Raw genomic sequence first — 24,222 nt, 5'->3', positions numbered from 1 at the left:
GACTTTGTTGAGGCCAGGTTTTGAGGCAGGAAGAACAGTTGTAGAAGTTGTAGGAGTCTACTGAATTAATTGCGCGGTGGTAGGGTTGGGCAGCAGGGTTAAATCAGAGTAATAGCTGGAAAAAAATTAGGAGGATTTAGTGTCAACTTGGATTGAGGGGTTGGGGCTGAAAGAGAGAAAAGAATCGGGAAAAGGTGACCAATACCCAGGTGGGTGCTTGGATCACCACCAAGGCGGGAGACCAAGGCAGGAGCATAGAGTTAAGGCAGACAAGGGCACTGGCGGCAGGATCTTAGGGAAAAGGCCAGCTGAGGAACGGGGGCAGGGTGAGGATCCCAGGGAGCATGGGGCCTGGAAGCTGAGGGCGTTGTGTCAGGGAGGAGGAGGCAGACGGCTAATAGAACCAGGAAGATTTGAGAGAGAAAATCCCAGAGGGCTTGGCAATTGGGAGGCCACTGGCAACCATGGAGAAAGGAGTTTCTGTGGCATCTTGGGGGCTGGAGGGAGGGCAAAGGCAGCGCCCAGTAGGTTGAGGCATGGACTAGCCGTAAGGAAGCAGAGGTGGCAGTCAGACAATGAGTGGAGGACCTCAGGCAAGAGTGTGAGGTCGGCTTCTGCATTCCACAGGAGGAGGCAGAGAGTTTAGCTTAGCTTTGCAGAATCTGCACTAAGTGCAATTTCTTTTATTGTTTCCCTGCTTCCTCCTTTTCCTCTTCCTTCTTTCCACACTCCTCTTCCCTCCACCCCAACCACCCCTCCATAAATTTTAAACCACATAGTGTGACCTTTGCCTTCGTGGAACTTATATTCTGGTGGGGCACTAAATAATCAATGGTCTTGACTGATGCCTTGCTTACTTATAAGTAACCTCACAGATAATTGATAATCATCATTTTGGTAAGTGCTATACAAGGAAAGCACAGAGTATTAAGAGGAGTCCTACTGCTTTTGAATATTGCCTCCCAAAAGCAAAACAAGAACCAAAGTAATGGACATTAGAAGGCACTGCATACATGCGCTGACTATAAAATATTATTTCTTTGGTCTAATTTTGAGTTTGAATTCCCAATCAAATACCACTTGCACATTTAATGGAAAAAGTCAAATTCTCAGAGTCCTTTGTGACCCCTCTAGTCCATCTTAAACTGGGACATAATAATGGTAATTAATGCAGTGTTGACTGTGTCTGACATTTTTCCAAGAGACAAGATGAAAGAGACGATATACATCTCAAAGGATAGGAAATCTCTGGTTTATCTTTCACAGCATAATGAAATAGTTTACCATTAGAGTAAAGTGGAATCTTATTAAGACTTGCTGTGCAAGGTAACTGCAGGAGAAAACGTCTGTTGCCCTTGACTACCACGTGCATATTTGCTTTATGTAATGCAAGGGAAACTTTTAATTGCCGGTGTTAAATTCTCTGAAGTTAATTTCACATCACCTTGACATTAAGCTAACAAGCAGACAGGGTCATTCCTGGTTTGTAAACTCCGTTGTCTGGATCATTTAATAGTATCATATTCAAGAATGTGAGTGGCAGAGAATTTAAAGAAAAGTAACAGTGAGGGCTCAGAACTATGAAATAACTCCTCAGGAAAAAAAAATAGAGATTTTTTTTTTTTCTCTTCCCTGTTACATTTTCTTTCTTCAGAGACAGAGAGAGAGAGAGAGAGAGAGAGAGAGAGATCAGTATGGGTTTTATGCCAGAGGCCATTTTAATACATGAATGATTTGTAGGTAAATTTATTGTAGCCAATGGGTGCAGTCAACTGTGTAATAGAAATATTGTCAAAAAGCTGGGATTATTATTTAAATAAGTGCAGTGTTAAATTTGATTACATACTTTTTAAAGCTAATAAAACATTTCATTGCTCGCAAACTATTTCCCATAGTCCCATTTAGTCAGAAAACATAAATTAAGTGAGGCTCTGCATAGAAAATCACCCAGGCTTTGTGTCGGTGGAAGCATGCATGGCAAAGCCAGGCAACCACACAGTTTGAAGACGAAGGATATAAAAGGGGTTGGCAGGCTCCTCTATAGGCTGGGGGGAGGGGGAGGGTGGCACTTTTATCCTTGAAGAATTATGGAAAATGACAGCCTAGGGGAGCGCCCATTTAAGATGGCCCTTGTGGGTGTGGAATTGCAGGAAGCCTAAAAGTGAAGCAGTGTAAAGACCCCTCTTTCTTTATTACAGGCAGAGAGGAGATGCCCTGATGGACAAAATTCTGTTCATTTGGACATAGGGCCTTTCCGGAAACATCAGCCACTGTCTTGCTTTAAAAAAAATAATTGTTTTTGTTTTAAATAAATAAAAATAAAGCCCTTAGATGCCAACGTGAGAATATGACATTTTAAATTGTGCTATTTGCTGAGCTTATCCTGTGACAGGTCTTCATTTCCACCAAATGTCAAGGATCAGTGCCTTGCATTCATTTTAATGAAATATTGTGCTGATAAGGGTTATGAATGCCAAGTTTAAGCTGTAAATTACTAAATGCCGGGCTGCTTTATGCTTTGTGAATTCACCGGGGAGCAAGCTAATGAAGGTTCTTTCTTGCTTCCTCTTACAGTTAGGGATTCACGGTTATGCCTTTGCAATCACAAATAATGGATATATCCTGACGCATCCAGAACTCAGGCCACTGGTAAGAGAAATACGTATTTCTGCGTTTCTCCTTTTATGATTTTAAAAGAGCACCTTCATTTCTACAATGATGACACTTTGCAGCAGTTTTCCCTTTAAAACTGCTCAATTCATCGTATTGTAAATGTTGTTTTAAATAATTTATAACTAGCATTTTGACACATAATATTTAAATAATGTAAGATAAATACATTTACCATCATGCTTTTGTATATAAAGCCATATATATCTATATGCATTTATTTATTTATTTGTTTATTTCCCATCTGCCAATATATGGAAAATTGTTATTTAAACAGCGTGAAAACCATTATACTGGGTCCCTTTGTATAATAAATGGACTCTCACACACAAGCTCTAGATCCACTTATTCCAAGTCTCATTTGATAGAACATATTAGACTGTAGATCCCTGGAAATTCATTACAGGGGGATTTGCCCCCAGATTACATTAGCTCAGGCCCAGGGCTTTGTGCGTAGAAGCTATTCAACACCTTTTCTGTAGAATCGAAACAGCTGAGATTTTCTCCATTTCCTGCCTACATCATATGTAGTAGCGTTGTTTGGTGACCTGGCCACTTTTGGTCTCTCAGCATTGTTCCCACTCTCTCTGAAATGAGTAGGGTGGGGCCGAATCCAGGGCAGCCCATGGTGTCGTCAACCCGAATCCCTGGGTCCAGGCTTCCCAGGGCGCTGTGTGGAGGAGATTCTGAGCCAGCAGCCAGGCTCATCTCCTGACAGTGTGTGGTGTGGACTCTGGTGGGACATTGGCAGCGAGTGTGCCACGTGTTTGCCATCCCTGGACTAGTTGCAATGTGTTTAAAAAAAAGAGAAGACATCCTTTGGGGTTTATGTAATTTTCAAAAGTGATATAAAAATCTCAAGAATAATACAGTGAACGCTTCTTTTTTAAATTAAAGCATAGGCCATTTTCCCTAGCAATCCGCGCGCGCACGCACACACACACACACACACATACACATGCACATGCACACACACAAATGCACATGTGTCCATCCACCCTACATGTCTTTTTCCTGTTCACTGAAGTTAGAAAATAGCAGCAATTCCTGCTATGCAAATGTTTGTTGGCAAAACATTGTGGGGACCAGTTCACCTCTTTGCATCATTGTTTAGAAACAGTTCATGTGAGGCCTCCATCATCACCCAACGGTGCTCTAATTGCCCTGGTATTAATGGAGTCATGACCACATCATGTGGATCCCATATGCATGCTTTAAGATGGGACTTACGGTAATATGTGATTTGAGCAATCTTTTTATCAGAAAAGTACTGAATTAACTGGTTAGCTAATTCCAAATATAACTCAGAATTAGTGTAAAGATTGATTGAAAAAGCCACTGACTTTTTAAAGACATGTAAGTCTAATGACATATTTAAGTCTAAAAAACTTAGCACATCACCCGTCTCCGGGCTGCCTAGTTGGAGTTGTTTGTTGGGGGTAGTAGGAGTTACATGTTTGTGTGGCTGGATATGGACTTGTAGTGCTTATTTGTTCCAAACTGGAATAGAGCAGGGTCAATGAAACAGTCAAACCTGAATCTTCTGCCACTGAATGCATTAATTTCCTATTTATCAGCTTTTAAAGGAAGAGCAAAATGGAACCAGATGTTAGAAGTCATCAAGGCAGCTTCCTTCCCTCTGCAGCAGTGGCACACAGTCGACATGCAATGTCTTTCTGCTCTCTCATATCTCTTGGTCATGCAGCAAATGGTGTATTTGCAAATAGCCCATCAGATAGATGCGCTTTCTGGAGCTGTGGCCACTGAGAGGGCAACTGAAAGGCTCTTAGCAAAGCAGCCAACCTGTGAGTGCTGTTCGGCTCCTAATAGTACAAATATTCACAAACACGAGTCATTTCTGTTCTTCTCACTGTTGAAACACTGTACTGAATGGTTTCGCCAAAAGTGGTAGCCAGGGTCAAGTTTCCATGGGGTGGCCCAAGCAAATGCCCACATCTCACCCGTGAGCACCCAAAGCAGATGAGCCATTTTGTAACTGATCCATGACAAGAACATAAGAAACAGCCTGGTCAATGGGTCACATGTCCAATCCATCCGTCTCTGACCCTGAGGCCATCAGATACTTAGAAGAGGTTTGGGGGGATACCAGCCATTGAGGATTACATGACTGAGCCCATCTGAATGGGATCAATAAGTGTATGCTGACTCTGACTTCAGTTTTGCATTTTTCTTCTGAGCAAAAAGCAGTAGCAAAATGAAAGGAACTGCTACATCCCAGCTATGTGACTTTGGGTAAGTCACACAGCCTCTGTGAACAGCACTTTTCTGTTGTAATCCTGCTGTAACTATAGTGTATGTATCATAGCTTGGCTGTCACAGTAGATGAGATGATGCCAGCAAAGGACCTGGGGTAGCCAAGCAGGCCCCAGGAATCTCAGGGACAGTGGTTGGTGGCTATTCTGGCGTCCCGGCTGTGTAATACTTGTTCTGTTGATCTGAGCTCAGCTACCATAAAGACTGGAAGGCTGGAAGGACATGGTGGTGGTGGATGCTTAGAGAGGGAATCTAAAAGAACACTTTTTGATTATTCAAGTGGTTCAGATTGTTGTGATAAACATTGGCACTTGCACACACACCCATGAATGTACAGACACAGAATCTCTGGAATCATGCAATCTTCCCTAATGTCAGTCTGCCATTAACTTGGTCTGTGTGACCTCAGCCAAGCCTGTCTGTTCCTGTCTCTCTGTCTCTGTCAGACACACACACACGTGTGTGCATGCACCCTCAGTTTTCTTTCTGGTTCCATAGCAATCTTGGCCAGGCCAGCTGTGGTCTAGAAGACAGGTAGACAACTACACTGTGAAGTTCTATGTGAGCCCTACCGTGTAAGGAAACAAAAGATTTTCTGTTTAAATGTAGCAATAAGAATAATACCAGAAGCCACAGTTACTGAAGAATGATAATCAGCCTGCATGGACACTCCTGGCTCCGGCACACACAAATTGCTTGTTCATCTCTGCTCTGTTTGCCTGTCTCTGTCTTTCCCCTCCTCCCCCCTTACCACCAGTCCACTCAGCGCACAGTAGGGACTCAGCAGACGACCGAGTGAAGGGATCCTCCAAAACCACTGTTTTCATTTTCACTTTGGGTTCTTGTGAAGGATCTAAGTAACTTGTGAGCTTCCCCTGGAAATCTGGTGTCTGCACCGGGCATAAATCCACCCTGGCCAAAGCTCTTGAGCACAGCTAGGAACAGCCAGCTGCTAGCAGCTTCCCTGGCTAGCTCAGGCCGGGAGTCCTCACTCAAACCCCATTCGTCTCCTCCCAAGCCCAGCCATATAATCGAATCCTTATTATAAATGGACATTCCCTCGGTTCTGGCCAAGACTGCCAGATTAGCACGGCGGGTGTGAGTGTGGGGTTGTGGCCAGCGTGGGGAGGATGGAGCAAGCGCACTTAAAATAACTCATACGCCCTCTCCATCTGCCATTGAGGTTGTGTCTGCCCCTGCAGCCAGAGGACAGAAGTGGGTTTCTCTGAAGCACAATACCAATATTTTTCTAATTTGTCCAATAAAATCTTTCCCCTGAACTTAATGTTTGGCTTGATTTTATCCAGTATTTACTTTCATCTTGTATGATTTGGGTGAGAATCATGAAGTGTCTCCAAAAACAGCTCAGACATAGAAGCCTTACTCAGCAGACTCACTTTGGTTTAATTGGCAAAGCTGCTAGAGTAATACTTTTCTGTGATAACTGGGCTCTCCTTAGTCGTCCTTCAAGGGTTTCTCAGCCACTCTATCCTTGCCACCAGCTTGTGACTTCCTGATTGACTGACTGTCATTGGTTCAACAGGCATTGACCATGTGGCTGGTGTGGCCCAGTGCTGGGGCAGACTGGAGGCTGATGTGGTCATCTTCAAGGGGCAGGGAAGCCCCTGTTCTCAAGAGGGCAATGGAAGAACAGTGCAACAAGAGTTATTAAATGCTCTTAACCTTGAGAAATGCTTTTTGAGTAGTTACTACACACCTGGGAATTTTTTCTTCTTCTTTACCACTCTAACATTAAAGCTAAAAGTAATTTAAGGTATAGTTACTGTCTAAATTTCATTTTCTTGCTCTTTATTTTCCCTTTGTCTTTGGGAGCCTTAGGATTTTTCTTAAAATATGGAGCCCTGAAAATATCTCCTTTTCTTTTGCCCAACAGGGGATTGAGAGAGGTAGGACTGTGCAGGTGCCAACTTCAGCATGATTTGTATTTTTGTGGCGATCTTGGCCATCCATCTCTCCCTTCCTTTTAGAAGAGAGGGACGTCTAAGTTGATTTCCTTCCCCCGAGGAAGCGTGGAAATGTGGACCTGGTTGAAACCCTAAGAGAACACAAAGAAAGTTCTCCTTCTGCAGCCACAGCAATGGCAGGGCTCCACAGAGAAGCCTTGGGCAGACAAAAATTTAGGACTCATTTCCGTGAAGCCTGTGTTGAAATCTGCCAAAGGCTGTTTGCTCTGTGTCTCCAAACCCAGGAGATGGGGAAGCATGCTGGAGAGTGTTTATTCTGGATGAAGATTTGCCAGTCAGTGTGTGTGGTGGGAGATGAGACGGGACATAGGAATGATGGAGAGAAACTCACTTTTGTTCCTTCAACACTAGCTGATGTCCACTATGTTCTAGGCCTGAGCAAGCTGCTTGGAGAGGTCACAGAGGTATGCCCTGCCTCAAAGAAGTCGAACTCTAATAGCATGGATAAGATGTGCATATAAGTAACTATAGCCTCTAGGGAAGATGCACTTTTTGTTTGTTCCTTATGGTTGTTGTTGGTCTTAGTATGTTTTTCTAACATTCACTGAATCTTTTTTGTGGGACAGGAATGATTCTAAGTGCTTGCATGTGTTAGCTCTTTTAATCATTTACTAATTGAGTAGCAAGCCCAGGATGCAGGTTCCTTGGAAAGTCACAGAGGCATAAGGGAAGGATGAAGATGAGGGGAGAGCGGGAGATGCACCTAGAGGCAGCCTGGAGTTGGGGTGTAGACAACTGTGAGCACAAGGCTGAGGAGATGGGGTTCTCTAGGAGTCAGTCAGATATCCCCATGTTACAGATGGGAAGCTGAGGCACCAAGAGATAAGGGGACTTCCCCCAAATCACACAGCTAGGAAGTGCCAGAACCAGGAGCCATAACCCCGATCAGTTTAGATGTGCCATAATCTTTGGAGTCTGGTGGGTATCTTACACTTATAGCACATCTCAATGTGGCTGTGGCCACCATAACGGACAGCACAGCTCTAGAGTGTGACCAGACATTCTGGACTCTTCTAGATATAAGTGATTATAGGACCTCCTAAAGTGTTCTAGCATGCTGAGTTCTAACATGCCACCAGCCTTTCCCTGTGCCACTCTGGACTGTCCTGCTCCACTCTCCATGCTGACTTTGCTTCTTTATTCTTGGGGATGCCTGGGCAGTTCACTTTTGCATGCCCTGTTTACTAATGCACATGGGTTATAGATGGGCCCTTGTAGAAGTTTATTGAATCCATGGATTGACATGTGGACATGCTAATAAATGTATATGTTTTCACACTTTAGTCTTCTTGTATGCAACTAAGTAGACATCCCTATGGACACATATGAATATGTATTAAATCCTAAGTATTAAATCCTAATTAGAGAGTGCAATACCAAACACCAGTTTAAATAAGAATTTAAAAGATAGAGGCACTGTTAGAATCCTTATCTAAGTCCAGCTGACGTAGTTCAAGCAATGGGCCATGGGAAGAGAATCTCTGCAATTCCAAAGAACTTGGACATGAAGTTTAAATGGGATCTTTATACAGTTATGCAGTTCTACGACTGAGTAAAGCGTGGTCCTTTGGTCCATTGCTCAGAAGCCCCAAGCTCTGTCTTGCCCCAAATTCTTGTGCTTGCTCCCCCATATCTGGAATCTTGTCCCCAATACACTTGTAACTGGCTTTTTCTCATCCTCCCTTTCTCAGCTCAGATGTCACCTCAGAGAAGTATCCCTGCTTCTGCCCAGAGGAGCCACACTCCTCTGTCTCTCTCCATCGCATCCCCTACTTTAGTTTCCTTGGATCATTTACCACTCTTAGAAAATGTCTATGTGTTTGACTTCTCCCCTGTTGTCCCTTGTGAATAGCTGGGACTTTTACACAAAACAGGTAGTCAGTAAATATTTGATGAATGATCTTGAGGACGTTGGAATGATGTGATGATTAGATGTCCAGGTACCAATTTTCTACAATAAATGAGAAGTGCAGGTGACACACATTCGTTCACCAAACATTTATTGAGCCCTTGCTGCGTTGGGTGCAGAAATAGGAGTGTGGTTGGTCAGGCCCTCCTTTCTTTCTGCCCCTCCCTCTGCCCTCCTGCATGCCTGGGTGCAGTCATCAGATGTCCTCGAGTCAAGCACTGTGCTAGCTAACGGAGCCAGGGAAGCAGGTGGAAGGACATCTCTGCCCCCAGGAAGCTCATGGCACAGAGCGAGAGTTCCCTGATAGCAGACAGACGGAGAAAAGCTATGGGCTCACAGAGGAAGCACCTTCTTTTCTTGAGGAAGGGCACCTTGAGATTCAGGAGGGCTTCCCAGAGGAGGTGGAGGAAGACCCCGTCCACAGTCCACTCTGGGGGACATTTCTTCCCACTCAGCAGGGACCCCAGGACTGCTGGCCGCAGGCTGGACCAGGCGCGACTTCGCAGTCTGGCCTCAGGACCATACATTCTGCTGGCCACAGCCTGCAGGGGCGTGTGGGGTGGGTGCCCAGCATTATTTAGGGAACCTTTCGCAGGCTCCCTAACGCAGGGGTCCCTTCGCCTCCTCGGCTCCGCTCCCCGGCTGCTGCCGAACTGCAGGCGGCCGGCCGGTAGGTGGCGCGCGGGCTCCGCCGTGCCGGGCCTGCGTCCCCGTCCCCGCCGCGCTCCCGGGGCCCGGCCCGAAGCCGCTGCCTTGAGTTGAGCGGAAAGAATTAACGGATGCTTAGTAAGTGCATCTGCTCGGAGGAGTGTGGCCGTGAGAAAACGTAAACAAGGCCGGGTGACCCCCACGTCGCGAGCCTGTTCTTGTTGAGAAAACGGCTTCGCTGCTCGCCTCTGGACGAAGGCGTTGAGGGCGCCGTTGGAACGGTGACCGCTTGGGTGGAAGCGTCGCCGCGCGGAGGGGAGGCTCACCCCGGCCCCGGCCCGCGATCTGTGCCTAGGTGCGCGCGGCCCCTTAGCGTAGGAATCGGCCCCGGAGGCGGGTCTCCTAGTAGGTACGGTGTGGCTCACTAATCCCCTGTGGGTGCTGGACACGGCGGCACACGGTGGGCGCCGGGCCCTGCGCTGAGCTCCCCGCACACCCGGCCTCGGGGAGTGCTGAGCTCCGAGAGGTAGCTGTAGGTAAAGGTGGCCCATAGATAATAAAAGATTTTCTTCATAAAATTAATTAAATAAATATGTGAAGGAGAAAAAAGATGTTCCCTGATACTTACACCAAAGGCATGCATCAATCAGAAAGTAAATTTGAGTCAGTCTTCAGAAAAAAACAAAAAGATAACTATGGACAATGTATTTTTTTTTTTTTTTTTTTTTTACAATATTAACCTTATTCAATTGAAAGAACTTCCTTAATCCTGAAGCTGTGTTCTCAGGTTCTTTGACAAAATGCCAGGTTGGGCTGCAGAGCCTCCCTCAGCCTCTTGAGACAACAACCTCCAGCCCCTGGCCACCGGCCTGTGTGGACGCCGGGGACCCCTGCTCTGGGCTGCGGCTGGGGTTTGCTGAGTGGGGGCGGTGGGGGCAGCTTGTGTGTTTCCCCGTGTCCTCTGGGCCTGGCTGCACCCAGTCTAAAGCCACGTCAGCCTCCCTCTCTCGTGGCTTTCTTTCTCTGGGCTCTCCCACCTCCTCCTTCCTCTGTCCTGTCCTGCAGAGTGGTAGGAAAGGTCTCCCGTCTCTAGCTCAAGGGCACGGCACCATGACCTGTAGTCTCCTCACCCTGCCCACACCTCCACAATGGCCTCTTTATTAACCCTCCTTAATTAGCCAGCTCCACTGTACCATGTGCTTCCTGCTGGGGCCCGGAATGATGTAAAAGTGAGATTAGATGGAAGGTTTGTTCTCTTAATCATTACTCTTCCAGGAAAGAGAGAGAGAAAGAAGAAAGGAAAGAAGGAAGAATGAAAAACAAAGGGAAGGAAAGGAAGGAGGGAGGGAAGAAGGAGGGAAAATAGGAACCAAAAGAGGGAAGGAGGGAGGAAAAAGAAAAAAAAGGAGCTAGAGACCCTCTATCAGTTGCTTCATATATTAATATTTATTTATTCATTATTAATCCATTTATTTATTTCTCTCCCATTGTAGTGGGAGTGGAGAATTTCATATACCTTTCCAATAAATTCCCCTTTTGCTTAAGAGATTAAAAATTGTTATCTGTTGCTTATAATCAGAGCAACCTGACTGATACAGCCATGAAATCCCAAAGTCTGGGAACCACTGTGGTGTGTGGCTCTGACCCCTGCTCTCAAGGAGCCCCCAGTCTGACACCACCCCTGCCACCCTCTTTTATAAAACTTTCCTCCTGTCTGCCCTATCCCCTGCCCCCAGAGCAGTCTGTCCGCATCCCACTGGGATTTTTGCATGAGCCTTTGAGTTTGGGCTCCCCACTACCTTGCAGAAGTATCTAGATGCATCTGCCTCCTCTCTGCACTGCAAGTAACACGAAGACACTGATCAGACTGTGTTTTTTCACCCTTATTTATCCAAGGCCTCGTGAGGTACTTGGCAAAGAGGGTGGAATGAGAAGTAGATGGAGAGAGAAGACCCATGTATGGGAAATGGAGCACACGGTGAAAGAGTATGTTATCGAGCACCAGGGTGAGAGTACTGACAAGAAGTAGAATTGATGAGAGGACTTGGTGTCTAGCTGTGGACTGGGTAGCTGGGGAAGCCTGCAGGGAGCTGGTTTGCAGCTTGTAAGCTTGAGGTCATGGCCCAGCACAGTTGGGAGCAGCAGAGGGCCCTTCAGACAACTAGATGGTAACTTGCTCACTCGCGTGCTACTGGAGCCCTCCTTCCTTCCCTCTCTCCCTCCTTTCCTTTATTCCTTCATAAGGCATATATGTACTGAACACCTATCATGTGCCAAGGATCTAGTGATAAAATAAGGCAAATGAATTACCCCTTTATTTGGTATTTCCAATCGCATGGAGAAGATATGTTTTTTAAAAGCTCATAAATAAACCAAGATATGAAAATATTACACATTTCAGATAAGCTCTCTGAAAGAAACAGGGATCTGAGAAAATGAGAAAGTAGGGAGAAGCACCTGCCTTAGCTGGATGGTCAGGGAGAGCCCTTCTCAAGGATGACATTCTAAGCTGAGCCCCAAAGGATGGAGAGACGTGGAGTCCAGGCCGAGGGAAGAGTGTGTGCAAAGACCCTGAGGCATGGGGATGGCCAGTATGCTGTGCTCAGGGATCTGTTCATAGATTTAGGACAGACTTTCAAAGGAGAAGGGTGGGTGACTTGGAGTTTTGCTGACAAGCTCCTGTTTGGGACTGCTCTTCCTAAAGCAGTCCCTCTTGGTGCCCTTCTCCCTCCTCTGAGCCCTGCCCATTGCCGCACGTGGGGCCTGGCTCACAGCTGCCAGCACCTGGGTGAAGACTTTCTCTGCTTTCTGCAGTCCTCTCTTCCCAGGCATGCAACAGACCAGACATGATAAGGAATTAGCATCCCCTCAACCAAAGACTGGTGAGCACTGCCACCTCTCAGGTGGGATACCTCTGAGGTGCGTGTTTTACACAGGGTCCCAGCATTCCCCGATGGGATTAAGCTCCAGTTGCCCACAGTGGTGCTATACCTGATGATGCACCCCGTGTTGCCTTCGCGTCTCTGAAGCACTTTGCCATGTCCCTGCAGGTATCTCCTGGAAATCCCTGGCAAATAAAAGCTTTGCACTTGAATCCTGTTCTCAGGGTTTGCTTCTGAGACAACTCAAGCCAGTAGGCTGATATTTAATATTTCTCTGCAAAAATGGATTTGCTGTAGACTAAAGCTTCAAATACAGTTTTGAGTGCACCCACATAGACTTTTACATTAGCACGATGGCATTGGGCAAGTTTTTCATTCTACTTCAGGCCCCTGAGCATGTATTCCCATCACACCAGCCTGCTTAGAGAATCCACATTTGTTTTTAGGAGTACCAGGGAGCATTGGTTTGATGCTATTAATAATCGAGAGTAGGCACTTCAAGGAAATTTGGTGTAGAGATAGGATTCTCTGCTACTTTATGGTTTGGAGAAAGGATTTGATGAGGAAAAAGCCTTTTCACTGGACACACTCTGACCTTTGTTTTACTAGATTAATTTCATATCTAGAATGCCCTATCTTGGATGATGAATTAGCAATAAAAACCTCATCAAAATGTAATTACAGGCAATGTGTTGAATAATGATCTCTTAAAAATTCCTATAGATTTGTCTGCACCTCCTTCCCCTTGTGGGGGAAATGAGCCTCAGCTGCTAGCTACTAGCCCCAGCTCAGGAATGCAAACCCCAGCCCCACTGTGAAGCTGAGATGTGAGTGCTGGCTTCTGTCATTGCCCAGTGTCATCTAATTGATCAATTGCTTTTCTCCATGTGATGCACATCTTTATATAATTTAAAGGACCATCTCCACGCCGGGGGGGGGGGGGGGGGAGGGTAGGAATACACAGGAAGTGGCAGCTCAAGGCAGAATGAAACTCTGGCCTCCTCCATCTGTAGCAGTCTGCTGTGGGGGGAGAGAGTTATTAATTAAAATGTTAACCGCCCAGACAATAGCAGGCAGACCAGCGTGGAGAGAGCCTGAGAAGCAGGCATGAAAGCTTTCCTAACTGCAAATTCCAGGAAAGTTTGTTCCTCCTTAAAATAGGAAACAGAGCCATCTGCCTCTTAGGGGAGACTGCTTAAGTAGTGTTTGGCTTTCCCAAGAAGCCCAGCTTGTTTCTCTCCAGGGAGCTGGACTTGGACTGGGAGGTAACCTAGCCTTACCCTAACTCTATTGAGAGGCCCTGTAAAACCCTACAGCTGGATCTGACAGCAGAATATTCAAATGATCACAACCCGGGTGAATGCCCACACTCATTTGAATAACTGAAGAATTCAATCATTTGAATGCCAATGATTATTCCTCTGGGAGTTTACATTTTAGGAAGACCTTCCATCTGAATCCCTATGAGAGCATTAAATTGCTATCTAATTAGCAGTCCCAAATTATATATATTTAAAAGATAATTAAAGGTTTGAAGGCTGTTGGAATAACTAGTTATACATTTAAATGAATCACTAGAAATTTGTTAGTAATGTGTGGAGTTTTCTTTTATTTCTTGCTTCCCTCTTTGAAGTTCAGTAGACCCAACCTCACGGGGTTAAGTCTGGTAGCGGTAAGATAAAGGCAGATGTTTTTAATTATTGCAACTCAAACCTCCAAATAATTATAAGCAGCTGTCATTTTTACATAATCCTAAATGATAAGACCCAAAGAATGCAAATAAAAATGAGACTATGGGCCTCGGGGCACAATAATTTAATCCCTGTCCCACCACTGCACTGACCATTGCACTTCAGTGAGCAGGGTGCTCTAACCATTGTGCTCTTTGCTCAATTTTCATTATAACGTGATAGGCACATATATTTCCAAATACACCTCCCAGGTACCACTTCCACATTCTCTGTGAATGTTTGCTAGGCAAAGGGAAACACTAATACATTTGGAATACTGAGGAGAGAAAGTTTGGCTAAGCCTGGCAGGGCTTTTGCTGAAAGTTTTCCTCAGCCTCGATTGCCTTTTTCTCCTTGGGATTGGGTCTAGCCCCATGCTGGCCCCAGTGACCCCCTCCCTCCGTTAATGGCATGATAGGATTGTGCCTGGTAGCATTTCTTTGGCCTATGTCTAGGGTTTTCATGGGACTGGCCACTTCTGTGCACCAGCTGGCCAGGGGCAGAAATCCCAAATGACAGACTGACCTGCCACCTCCAACCCAGGAGGCTCTGGGTTCAGGTCTGAAATTCAACACTTTCTGTGCCTGTCTTTCCTTGGAAGGGCGAGGGCCTCCTGAGGACCAGGTCAAGGGGACATTTACCACAGTCACAAGGGCTTCTCTCCTTTGGACCCAGTGACGACAAAACCAAAGTCCTCAAGATCAAGGCTCACAATTTACCCCAAGCAGAGCTGAAGCTAAACTACAAGAGACAAATCTAGAACATCAGCTAAAAGGTAGAAACACACACAACACACACACACACACACACACACACACACACACACACTCACACACTCCAAATTAAATCAAAAGCCTCAGCTAAGGAGGGCTCAAGTGAGATATAAATTGAGGCAGGGACCTGGCTTGGCAGACATGTGGCCAAGCAGAAAGAACTGCCCAATGAGCTCAGCTTAATTCCATGGGAATGGTGAACATAAACAGGTGAAAGAGGAAAGAAATCAGACCGCAGGTTCACCTGGAACATTCAGAAGCTGACAGGCATCACAGAGTATTGCTGCCTCTCCCTAGTGAAGAAATGTAGGGATTTCAGAAATGGATCCTGAATATTAGAACCAGTTAAAATATTATGATTCTCTCAAATGCCTGATTCCCCCAAAAGGCCTTGCCTGGAGTTTCTGAGTCTCTAGCTACACTCCAGGTAGAGCAGTGGGGAGTAACTGGGAAGGGTGAGGCATTTATCTGACTCCCGGGACTGCTGCAGGTTTGATGTTAATGTGGGTTGGACTCCCCTTAAATGAAGCCCATGTTCCTCCAGGCTCAAAGACAACTATAAATATGATGTTTGTGTGTTTTTATTTATTTATTTTGTAAGTTTTTGAGAATCGATAATTTCAGCTCTGTTCAGTGTGGAATTCTAGAGACCTGGTTGACGACAACCACAGGTCACCTTGCTGTCACCCTCAGGACACATCTCAGGCAGGCTCTGGGCAGCGGTCTTAGTACTTACACAGGAGGCTCACTGGTACATGTTTCTCTGTGGACCGGAGCAGTCTCTGAGGCCGGATGTCTGGAGTCAAACCTCAGCCCTGCCAGGATGAGCTGTGTGACCTTGGGCAAGTTACTTAACCTCCCTGACCTCAGTTTCCTCTACTGAAAACTAAAGACAAAAATAGTGCCTCTGCATGAGGTCGTGATGAGGATTAGATGAGTTAATGTCAACAGAATACCTACATCAGGCCAGGCACATAGGTCAGTGTGATGCATGTGTTTATTAAATGAATACATATACTGATTTGTTCATTCCCTCTGTCCACTCATTCATCACACATTCATGGGGGACCTACACTTTGCCAGGCACAATCCTAGGCACTACAGTTCCAATGATGAAAATGAAATAGGCTCTTTGTCCAAGATGCTACCTGTGGGAGACAAACTGCAGTGCAGAGTGATGGGTATGGAGATGGGGCCACCGTAGGAAGGGAAGGACTCGACCTGACCCACCCTGGACAGGACAGCACAGGCCTCCCAGAGAAAGTCCTGAGGGCTCAGCAGGGATTGGCCACTGGCCTCCGGGTTGGGGTGAAGGGTGTTCAGAGCACAGGGGGTGGCATGTGCAGAGCGGCCTGAAGGTGAGGACAATGACATTTTTAGCAGCCAGCTCCGTCCAGCTGGGGAGTACAGTGAGAGGCAGGAAGGGGTGAAAGAGAACCCGGAGCAGCGAGCAGAGGCCACATGACAGGGACTTGTGGATGCTGGACACATCCTCCGGGAGTGGGGAGCTACGAGGATTCCAGGCCAAGCAGTGATAGGATCTGATTTTGGATCTGGAAGAATCCCTCTGGCTGGGCCTTGGAGAATGGATTGGAGGAGATGGAGTTCAGGCAGGGAGACTGCTTAGGGGACATTTGCCCTCATCAAGTGCAGAGGTATCACAGCAGCTGACACTAAGCTGGTGGCAAGATTGATGTGATTCAATTTCAAGAGACACTTAGAGGCAATGGAGGTGGTAGTTTGATGGGCCCTGGTTGATTTTCCTGGTCCACTGGCCTCTCTCTCTGATTATACCCACCCATTCCAGCCCCCGCCCATGTTTCCAAGGTCACAGGCCAGGAAAGGTAAGACCCAGAGAACTCAGTCAACCTGGCAGAGGACCTTTGGGTGTCATATGCGTCATGAATCACATCGGAAGTCTCTTGGGCTTGTTCAGACTAGCATGCATCCAGAAACATTTTTCAGAAGACATATCACTGTAATTGGGAATCACACTCACATAAAAACAAAACTCAGTATTTTGCTGGGTCACCAGTCCAGTGTAGTGGATAGACTGAAGGTGGATGGGAACCTGCTCAGTTTGGTGGTCAGGACATGGCCAGGACTTAGAGCTCATGTTTGGACAGAGAGGTCACATGCATGTTTGTGCAGCAAAGCACTGTACCCTCAGGGTGGCACAGAACAAGGGCCACCCCAGGTGAGAAAGGAGAGAGTCCCCAGCTGGAAGGATCTGGGAAACATTCGGGGAAGAGGGGACCACAGAGATGAAGCCCTTCATGTTTTCTCTTCCTTCACAAATATCTCTAACAACTTTTAGCAGGAAAAGCAAAACAATAAAATAAAATGAAGCTATTATACCAAGCATCTCCGTAAATAAAATTACATGCACACACACAATCACACATCTAATGAAGGCTCAGCATTCCGACCTAGGCTGGTACTATTACAGGCATAGATCAGGTAAGGGCAGATGTTTTGGAAGAAAGGATTTCCTTCCCTCTTTCCTGCACCCCTCTGTTTACTTAATTTGCAAATTCCTTGCCAGCTTCCTGCTCCACATGTCATTTAGCATGAAAACCTGTAGTTTAGCAGTTGTCTGCTCTTTCTGTTCTGACAGCCATCCTCCCCAAGCTGAGACAGTAAGACTAGAGTCCTCTTCCCAGGACCACGGGAGGAAAACCAACAACTCAGAACTTGCTCTGCAGTGAGTGGTTGGCTGCAGCAACATCTGAAAGCTCACACATTTTGTTAGTGTTGATGGATACTATTTTCAGATTTTACCTGGGTGAATAAGAAAAGTCATTGTGTTTGCAGTTTCAAAACTAGAATCAATTTGTTGTGCTGGATTGAATGCCATATTTACAAAGGTTTGATGGTTCCGCATACCCAAGGGTCTTTTTGATGTGTTAACTGCTCAAAGGGATAATGCCAATTGAAGTTCTGTAAATTTAAAAAAAAAAAGTTACTTGCCAAATGTCACGGGTGTACTTTCACATACTTTCACATTATGGAGGTCCTCATTTTATCCTAGGTATTCTCTCCTAGTCACACAGCGGTGTCTGAAAACTTTTGTGACATTGGCTTTGGAATAAGGTGCATATCCACGCTCAGGAATTCCATGCAACTCTATTTGAAACTTTGAAATTCATTCGAAGGCTGTCTTGCCTCTAACTTCTGTCCAGCAGACTTTAGAGAGGGTTTTGCCTCAAAGTGTTCTGACTCATCAGAGGAGATGCCCCCCAGGGCCCCCTTGTATCTGTATTTTGCATGCAGCACCCATGCACATTCTTCCTTCTCTACTGAACTGTGCTCTTTTCTCACATCACTCCTTCACCTGCATCAGAGGCCTGGAGTTACCCTCTCCCTCCCTGCTTTCAGAGTCCCCTGTTCTCTGTCCCTTTGCTAGCACGAAAGCTTCCTCTGGTCCCAACCACTCATCACAGTTTTAATTTTTATGACTAGCTTGCTAAGACAAGATCAACAGCTTTTTCAGAATCAGAGTTTGAATCAGCCTTGGCATATTAAACCTTGTTAGACCCATTAATACAAAAAACGGTGGTGGGCCAGGCAACCTCCTCCCCACATGCGCTGCGTGACTCGAGGCTAACTCAGAGGACACTGGTGAAGATAAAGGTCATTTGGGTCTTCAAAGCGGCCTGTTAATTGTTGTTTTTTAAAAAAATACCAAAGCTGTTTTAGTTTTACAGTCATCAAAAAGGATTTTGTAATTATACTTAGGGAGCACATGGAACTTTTCATCTTCGAGACACTTAAAAACGTTAATTAATAAGAGCATGGTATCTTTTAGAAAGAGGAAAAGGCTCCTTGTCCAGACATGCCCTGTTGCCTTTCCCACCTTCCTGCAGGTTTGGCTGCGCCCGCAGGGCCCTGCAGCGTATCTGGGCTGCTCATCTTCCCCTGGCGTGCAGGATTCCATCTCTGAATGCTGGCTCCTCGGAATTTCTCTCCTGGCATAATGTCTGCGTCATCCCATTGTGTATCTTGTCTAGAGAAGTCTGGGCTATTATGGAGTCACACAACCAAAGGGACCAGGACAATTTTGGTGGAAATCCTAGCAAAAATGATAGCTTCCGGTACTACAAAGATTCCCTGAGGGCCTGAGATGGATATTTGTGAAATTTAATAAGCTATTGTAAATTGGACATCCGGCATAATACTTTGCTCACTGCAGTTATTCCACATATTGTACTCATTCTTAACCTAAAACTGATTCTTGCACCCTTGGCCATTAAAGCCAGTTTCTGGGCAACCGGAATGAGTTGGCTGTTAACAGAAACGTAACCGGCTGGTGGGGTTTGACTTCCGACGTGGTTCTGCAGCTGTGAATGGGCCTGCTGTGTCCAGTCCCATCAGTAGTGGCCGTGTGAACTGGGGACCTGCATGACGAGGAGGAGACCACTCCAGGGGAGGCTGTGCAGGGGGCCAGCGAAGTCTGCAGGCACAGAAAGGAGGCCCAGTGGTCTGAACCTCAGTGCCACAGCCTCTAGCCATGGCACCATGTACAGCGCTTGGCACAGAGCCTGGCACCAGGAACATTCACCCTCCCTGAGGAATGATGGGAGGTGAGGGGGAAGCTGCCCGGCCGGAAAAAAAAAATCGCTTTTTTATTGTTTTCTAAAGGCAGTTGCTTGGAAAGCAGAACAGATCGGCTACTACCACATTTTATGAAGTCCTCGTTGAGAAACAATGAACTTTGAAAACTGAAAACAGTAACTGCTTCAAAGCACTTTCACCCTTTGGGGAAGAGAAGGGCTTGGCAGGTGCTGACCCGCCCTGTGGGAGTGAGGGCAATGTTCTCTGCACTTTTGACACTTCTCATTATTTTCCAAATTGAGCAGTTATTACATGGATAATAGAAAAAAAAGTAAGAAATCGAGAACACTCAAAGCATTTAGATTTGACTCGCATGGCCCCTGCCACAGATCCCCAGGAGAGCAGTGGCTGACAGCGGGAGGCCACAGGGGCTCCCTTTCCCTGGGGCCACCTCCTCTGAGTCTGTCACCTTCAGAGACGTCCCATTTGCAACGGGCAAGATGGAATCCAACTTTTCCAAATTCTAGGGGAAGAGGCCGTCACTCTGCGGCAGGGCCCCCTGGCCTTCACCGTGACTTTGGGAAGAGTCGGCGCCAAGTCAGGTTGAGCGGCCTCTTTGAAGGAATAGGACTATTAATAAACAATGGTACCGCCAGGAGCCGCCGTGTCCTGGGAGGGAACTTACTCCCTAGGGTGAGCTCCACGAGGCAGGGCTGCCACACCTCACGGGCCAGTAACGATGGCAGCCGCCGTTAGTGCTGCCGAGTGGGCAGATTTTCAGGCCCCATTTGCTAGGACATAGGATGTGCTGGGCTCGATGCTCAACTGTGTTTATACCCATTTGCTTCTCACGGCAGCCCTGTGAGCCGAGTGCCGGCACCTCCATCAGAAGTGCAGGGCCAGGCCCAGAGCATGCAGCACGTGGACCTGAGTAGAATCTGGTGTGACTCCAGGGCCCCGGCCGTTAACCACTCTCCTAAATGGGCTCCCTTGACATAACCTGCTTCACTGGTAGTGAATTGTTATCAGCTACTGAGGGGGTGGGGCTTATCCCTCACAGGTGGCTTCTCCGTGCCTTCCCAAGGCTTGCCTGATCCTGGTGTTGAGCCTGAGAAGTATTAGGTGCCCGACAGTATTTTGGGGTGTGTAGGTGAACAAACGAGTGAAGGAATGACGTGCCTAGTGGCCACTGGGCCCTGTCTTGCATGTGGAGGAGAAAAGCATGCCTACATCCTCGCTCCTGAAATGGTCCCTTGAGCCCGTGGAGAGAAGAGGAGACACAGGACCTTGAAGGTCCTCACCAGCTGAGGGCTGTGGCCGCCTGGGGAGAGAAACATCTGCCCCAGACAAGGGCTGGCTTCCAGCCCTCAGCCACACCCTGTCTCCAGATGGCATTAGCTTTGGGCAAAGTCTCTCCCTCTGCACTTGGGGGTCTCCTGCCCCCATCTCCTTCCTTCCTGTTGGCAGCATGGAGCGGCTCGTGCAGTTTATCAATTATTAGCACCACGGTATTTGTTCCACAGAGGCGGCATGGATAGCTGATTTCCTCTGGTCTTTCCCGAAAGAATGCGGAAAAAGCAAAAGCATTTTTGTTTTCTTTAGGTCAACATGGCTGTCACCCTGGCCCTTGCCACTGTGCTGCCAAAGTTGTTCTGCGGGTAACAAAAGGGTGCTCGTGCCCAGTCTGTTAAATACTGCTGGGAAGGTTCTGGCCCTTCAGGCAAGCCCGCGGATGGTTCCGGCCTGCTCCTCAGATGGGTGCCCTCTTGTCCCATCCTTCTGGGCCAAGCGCTTGCTCGTGTGTTCGCCACATCTGGCCTTTATTTGAAACTCCACCTCGAAGTATTTCATAGTACAGAATATCTTTCCTTATTAAATTCTACCCCACATATTTTTTTCATAAAACAGGCACCAAAAACTACAAACCTACCTGTGGCTCTCAACGTATCTGTTTATAAACCTTTGGAAACCATTTGCAATTCGTTAATCACATTTTCAAAGGAAGTTACAGATTATAGATACACTAACAAATGCCATGTATGATGCCTAGGCCCCAGTAATTAGCTCCTCACGCGGAAGAAGAGGGAGTCGTGGAGCCTGGAGACCTGGGATTTGTCCCCCACCAAAACTGTGTGCGGGAGGGGAGATCTGGCCTGGGGGTCAGAGATTGAGAGTTTAGTTCTTTCTTTTTCTGTGACTGGGTGCTGGGGGGTGGGGAGGGAGGAGATCAGCTGTGCTCAAACTCAGTCATGTATCCTGGTGAGCAGCGAGGCATTTTGTAAATCGCATGTTCCCGAATAATCATGAAAGTACCAAAGTTTGTGAATACTTCATATAACATGTACTTTAAAAGGAGTTCATTTTTATAAAAATAAGAAAAGCATGAACTATATACAAATTGGAAATCTGTTTACTACTTAGTGCTTGAAACCCAACCTAGCTTTAAAAAAAAAAAAAATCTTAAAAAGGGAAGGGGGATAATGTGCAGAGAACGTACTGAAACATGAAACATAAAACATCCAAGGGCAGAAAGACTTCAGGCACAGCTTGATCCAGGTGCATACACCATGCTTTCAGGGCTCTCTTCCTGTCTTTGCTCTGCTTTCTCTGTGCTGGCTTCATTCTCAGAAAGAATCTCTCCAAGTAGTGACAGGTGGCTTTGAGGCGCTGCAAGCTCACATCCTACCACTTTAGCAACACCAGTAGGTGGAGAGCCCCTTTTTCTGGATAAATCCAGGAAATCATCTCAGAGTGAGTCTCTTGAGTGTCATTTAAATTGACGTGGGTTATGTACCCATCTCTGAACCAGTCACTGTGTCCTGGAGTGATGTGGGCCTCCCTTACTGCTCAGGCCACATGCCCACCTCTGAACCAGGGATGGTTGTACATTCACTGGAACCATCGTTACTGAGAGTGGCGTCCAGGAGTTCCCTACAGGAAAATCAAGGTGACGACCCTGGAAAATGTGGGGAATGGGCAGTGGCAGGCTATAACACAGGTGTTTTCCTAATGGAGCTCTGCTCTCTGGCCTCTTAACGTGCTTTCTTAGTGGGAGAAAGGAGAAAGTGTATTTAGGCTCAGTGTGCTAGAGTTGGCTCAGAGTCCTTGACTGGTTTATCTGTGCAACATCCCACTGACTTTTCCTTTCCTCACCCAAATTAATCATTCTGTTACATTAGTATTTATATTCTAAAGGAGCATACTTATTAATAAAGACCCAAATGGGAAGTGTTTCAGACCCATTTCACATACCTAGTTAAGCAGACATTGTGGAAGGGCATTCCTAAAATGGAATTCCAGAGGGAGTATCCCAGCCTCTATCTGTTTCTTTCAATGAATTAAATCATAGAAGCGTGCTGGAATATGGTAGTTCATGGACGAGTGTGCTGGGAAATCCTTCATTCCCTCACTGTCTAATCTCTCCGAGTTTCTTGAATATCTTTTTGGTGCAATGTTCTGCATTTCTTGAGTGGTTATAAAAAAAAATGAGTAAAGACATCTAGGAATGGTCAGAAGTCAAGGATTCTCTGCTGATTCCAATTTTGCCAAATGTCATCGAAAAGGACTTAGGTTCTTTAGCACAAGTGTGAATTTTTCTGCCAGGAGAGTCTTTCACCCCAACTTGTAAGTTACACACTGGGAAGAGACCTATGATTGTGATTGACACCATCTCTTCAACAAATATCACTGTAAAAAGAATTTTACAATGGTTGAAATCACACGAGGCTTAGACCAGAAAACTTGGGCAGAGACTGGTGGTGGGCGGGGTGTCCTCCCCCATACTGGCCGTATGAACTTATTTCACCTGTTATTTAATTTGTTATTTAGCTTGTTAGAGCTCATTTTCCCATATGCCTGATGGGCAATAAATTGACCTTACAGAAGCAGAATTAAGGGTGATAAACTGCAGTCCCTGGGAAAGAGTAAAGCATGTTTAATTGACTTCACATCTTTAGTGTCTTGCAGGTGGTGTCTGATAAATGTGGGTTGGGTAAATGAATAAAGGAGCACTTTGAAGTGACCAAAGAAAGAACTTCCCCCCAGAAGTCAGTCATCCGGGACCTCTGTTACCTGTGCCAATGCTCCTAAGTCCCGTTTTAGTAAGAACCACTACTGAGTGCTGTTAGGCACCCCAGAAATTCATGCAGCCAAAACCTGAACTTTAAAGTCAGAACTGACCTAATTTCTTGGGCAGCCCTAATGTTGGGTCTAAACTGACTCTACCTCCTCAAGGGGACAGCCCCGAGTCTCGTCACTAGAGACCCCCCTCCCCCACCACTCCTCCCCACCGCAGGGCAAAGCACTGCTGCTGACCTCGTCCCTGTTCCTCCTGCTCAGCCCAAGCCCGGGTCTCGCAAGGACCGGGGCTTCCATGCACGGAGGAACTTTCCGTAGCAGGATCCAACTGCTAATCTGCTGTAGTTTACAGCGGAACCACTGAGGGAGCCACTTCCTTTCCTCCTCATCTGAAGCGGATGTGATGTCATAAAACTGACTGGGAACGTCTGTGAATTGGAGAGCGAGGGGAAGGGAGTGGAAGTGCGGAGACTGGGGTGGTGAGAGCCCACTGGCCCTTGGGGACAAGGCCCCTTCCTGGGTAGCAGTGGGGCAGGGGACTCTCCAGAGATGTCGCAGTTTCTGAAATGCAGTCGGCGGGAGAAAAGAGTGCAGGGAAAATGCTCAACCCTGTTTGGTGCCACAGGTACGTGGGAGCTACCCGCTCTGGCCACTGTGCTCTACAACCCACTGGGGGCCGTGTAGACTTGTTTGGTTCAATGTATGGGCGGCGTTTTCCTC

General features: G+C 46.6%; 1 protein-coding gene across 1 annotated transcript in view; it reads left to right on the top strand.

The window, feature by feature from the left end:
• The window catches only part of CACNA2D3 (calcium voltage-gated channel auxiliary subunit alpha2delta 3), an 806,837-nt gene that overhangs the window by 603,265 nt on the left and 179,350 nt on the right, over positions 1 to 24,222 (top strand). Inside the window, exon 17 of the mRNA XM_045529969.1 lies at positions 2,575 to 2,649. Within this exon, the coding sequence (XP_045385925.1) occupies positions 2,575 to 2,649 (75 nt within the window). The remainder of the gene's footprint in view (positions 1 to 2,574; positions 2,650 to 24,222) is intronic.

This window comes from Lemur catta, chromosome 18, assembly GCF_020740605.2.
Source record: "Lemur catta isolate mLemCat1 chromosome 18, mLemCat1.pri, whole genome shotgun sequence".
Taxonomy (NCBI): domain Eukaryota; kingdom Metazoa; phylum Chordata; class Mammalia; order Primates; family Lemuridae; genus Lemur; species Lemur catta.
Note: the sequence above shows the minus strand (reverse complement) of the source record. Positions and strands in the feature narration are given on the sequence as shown.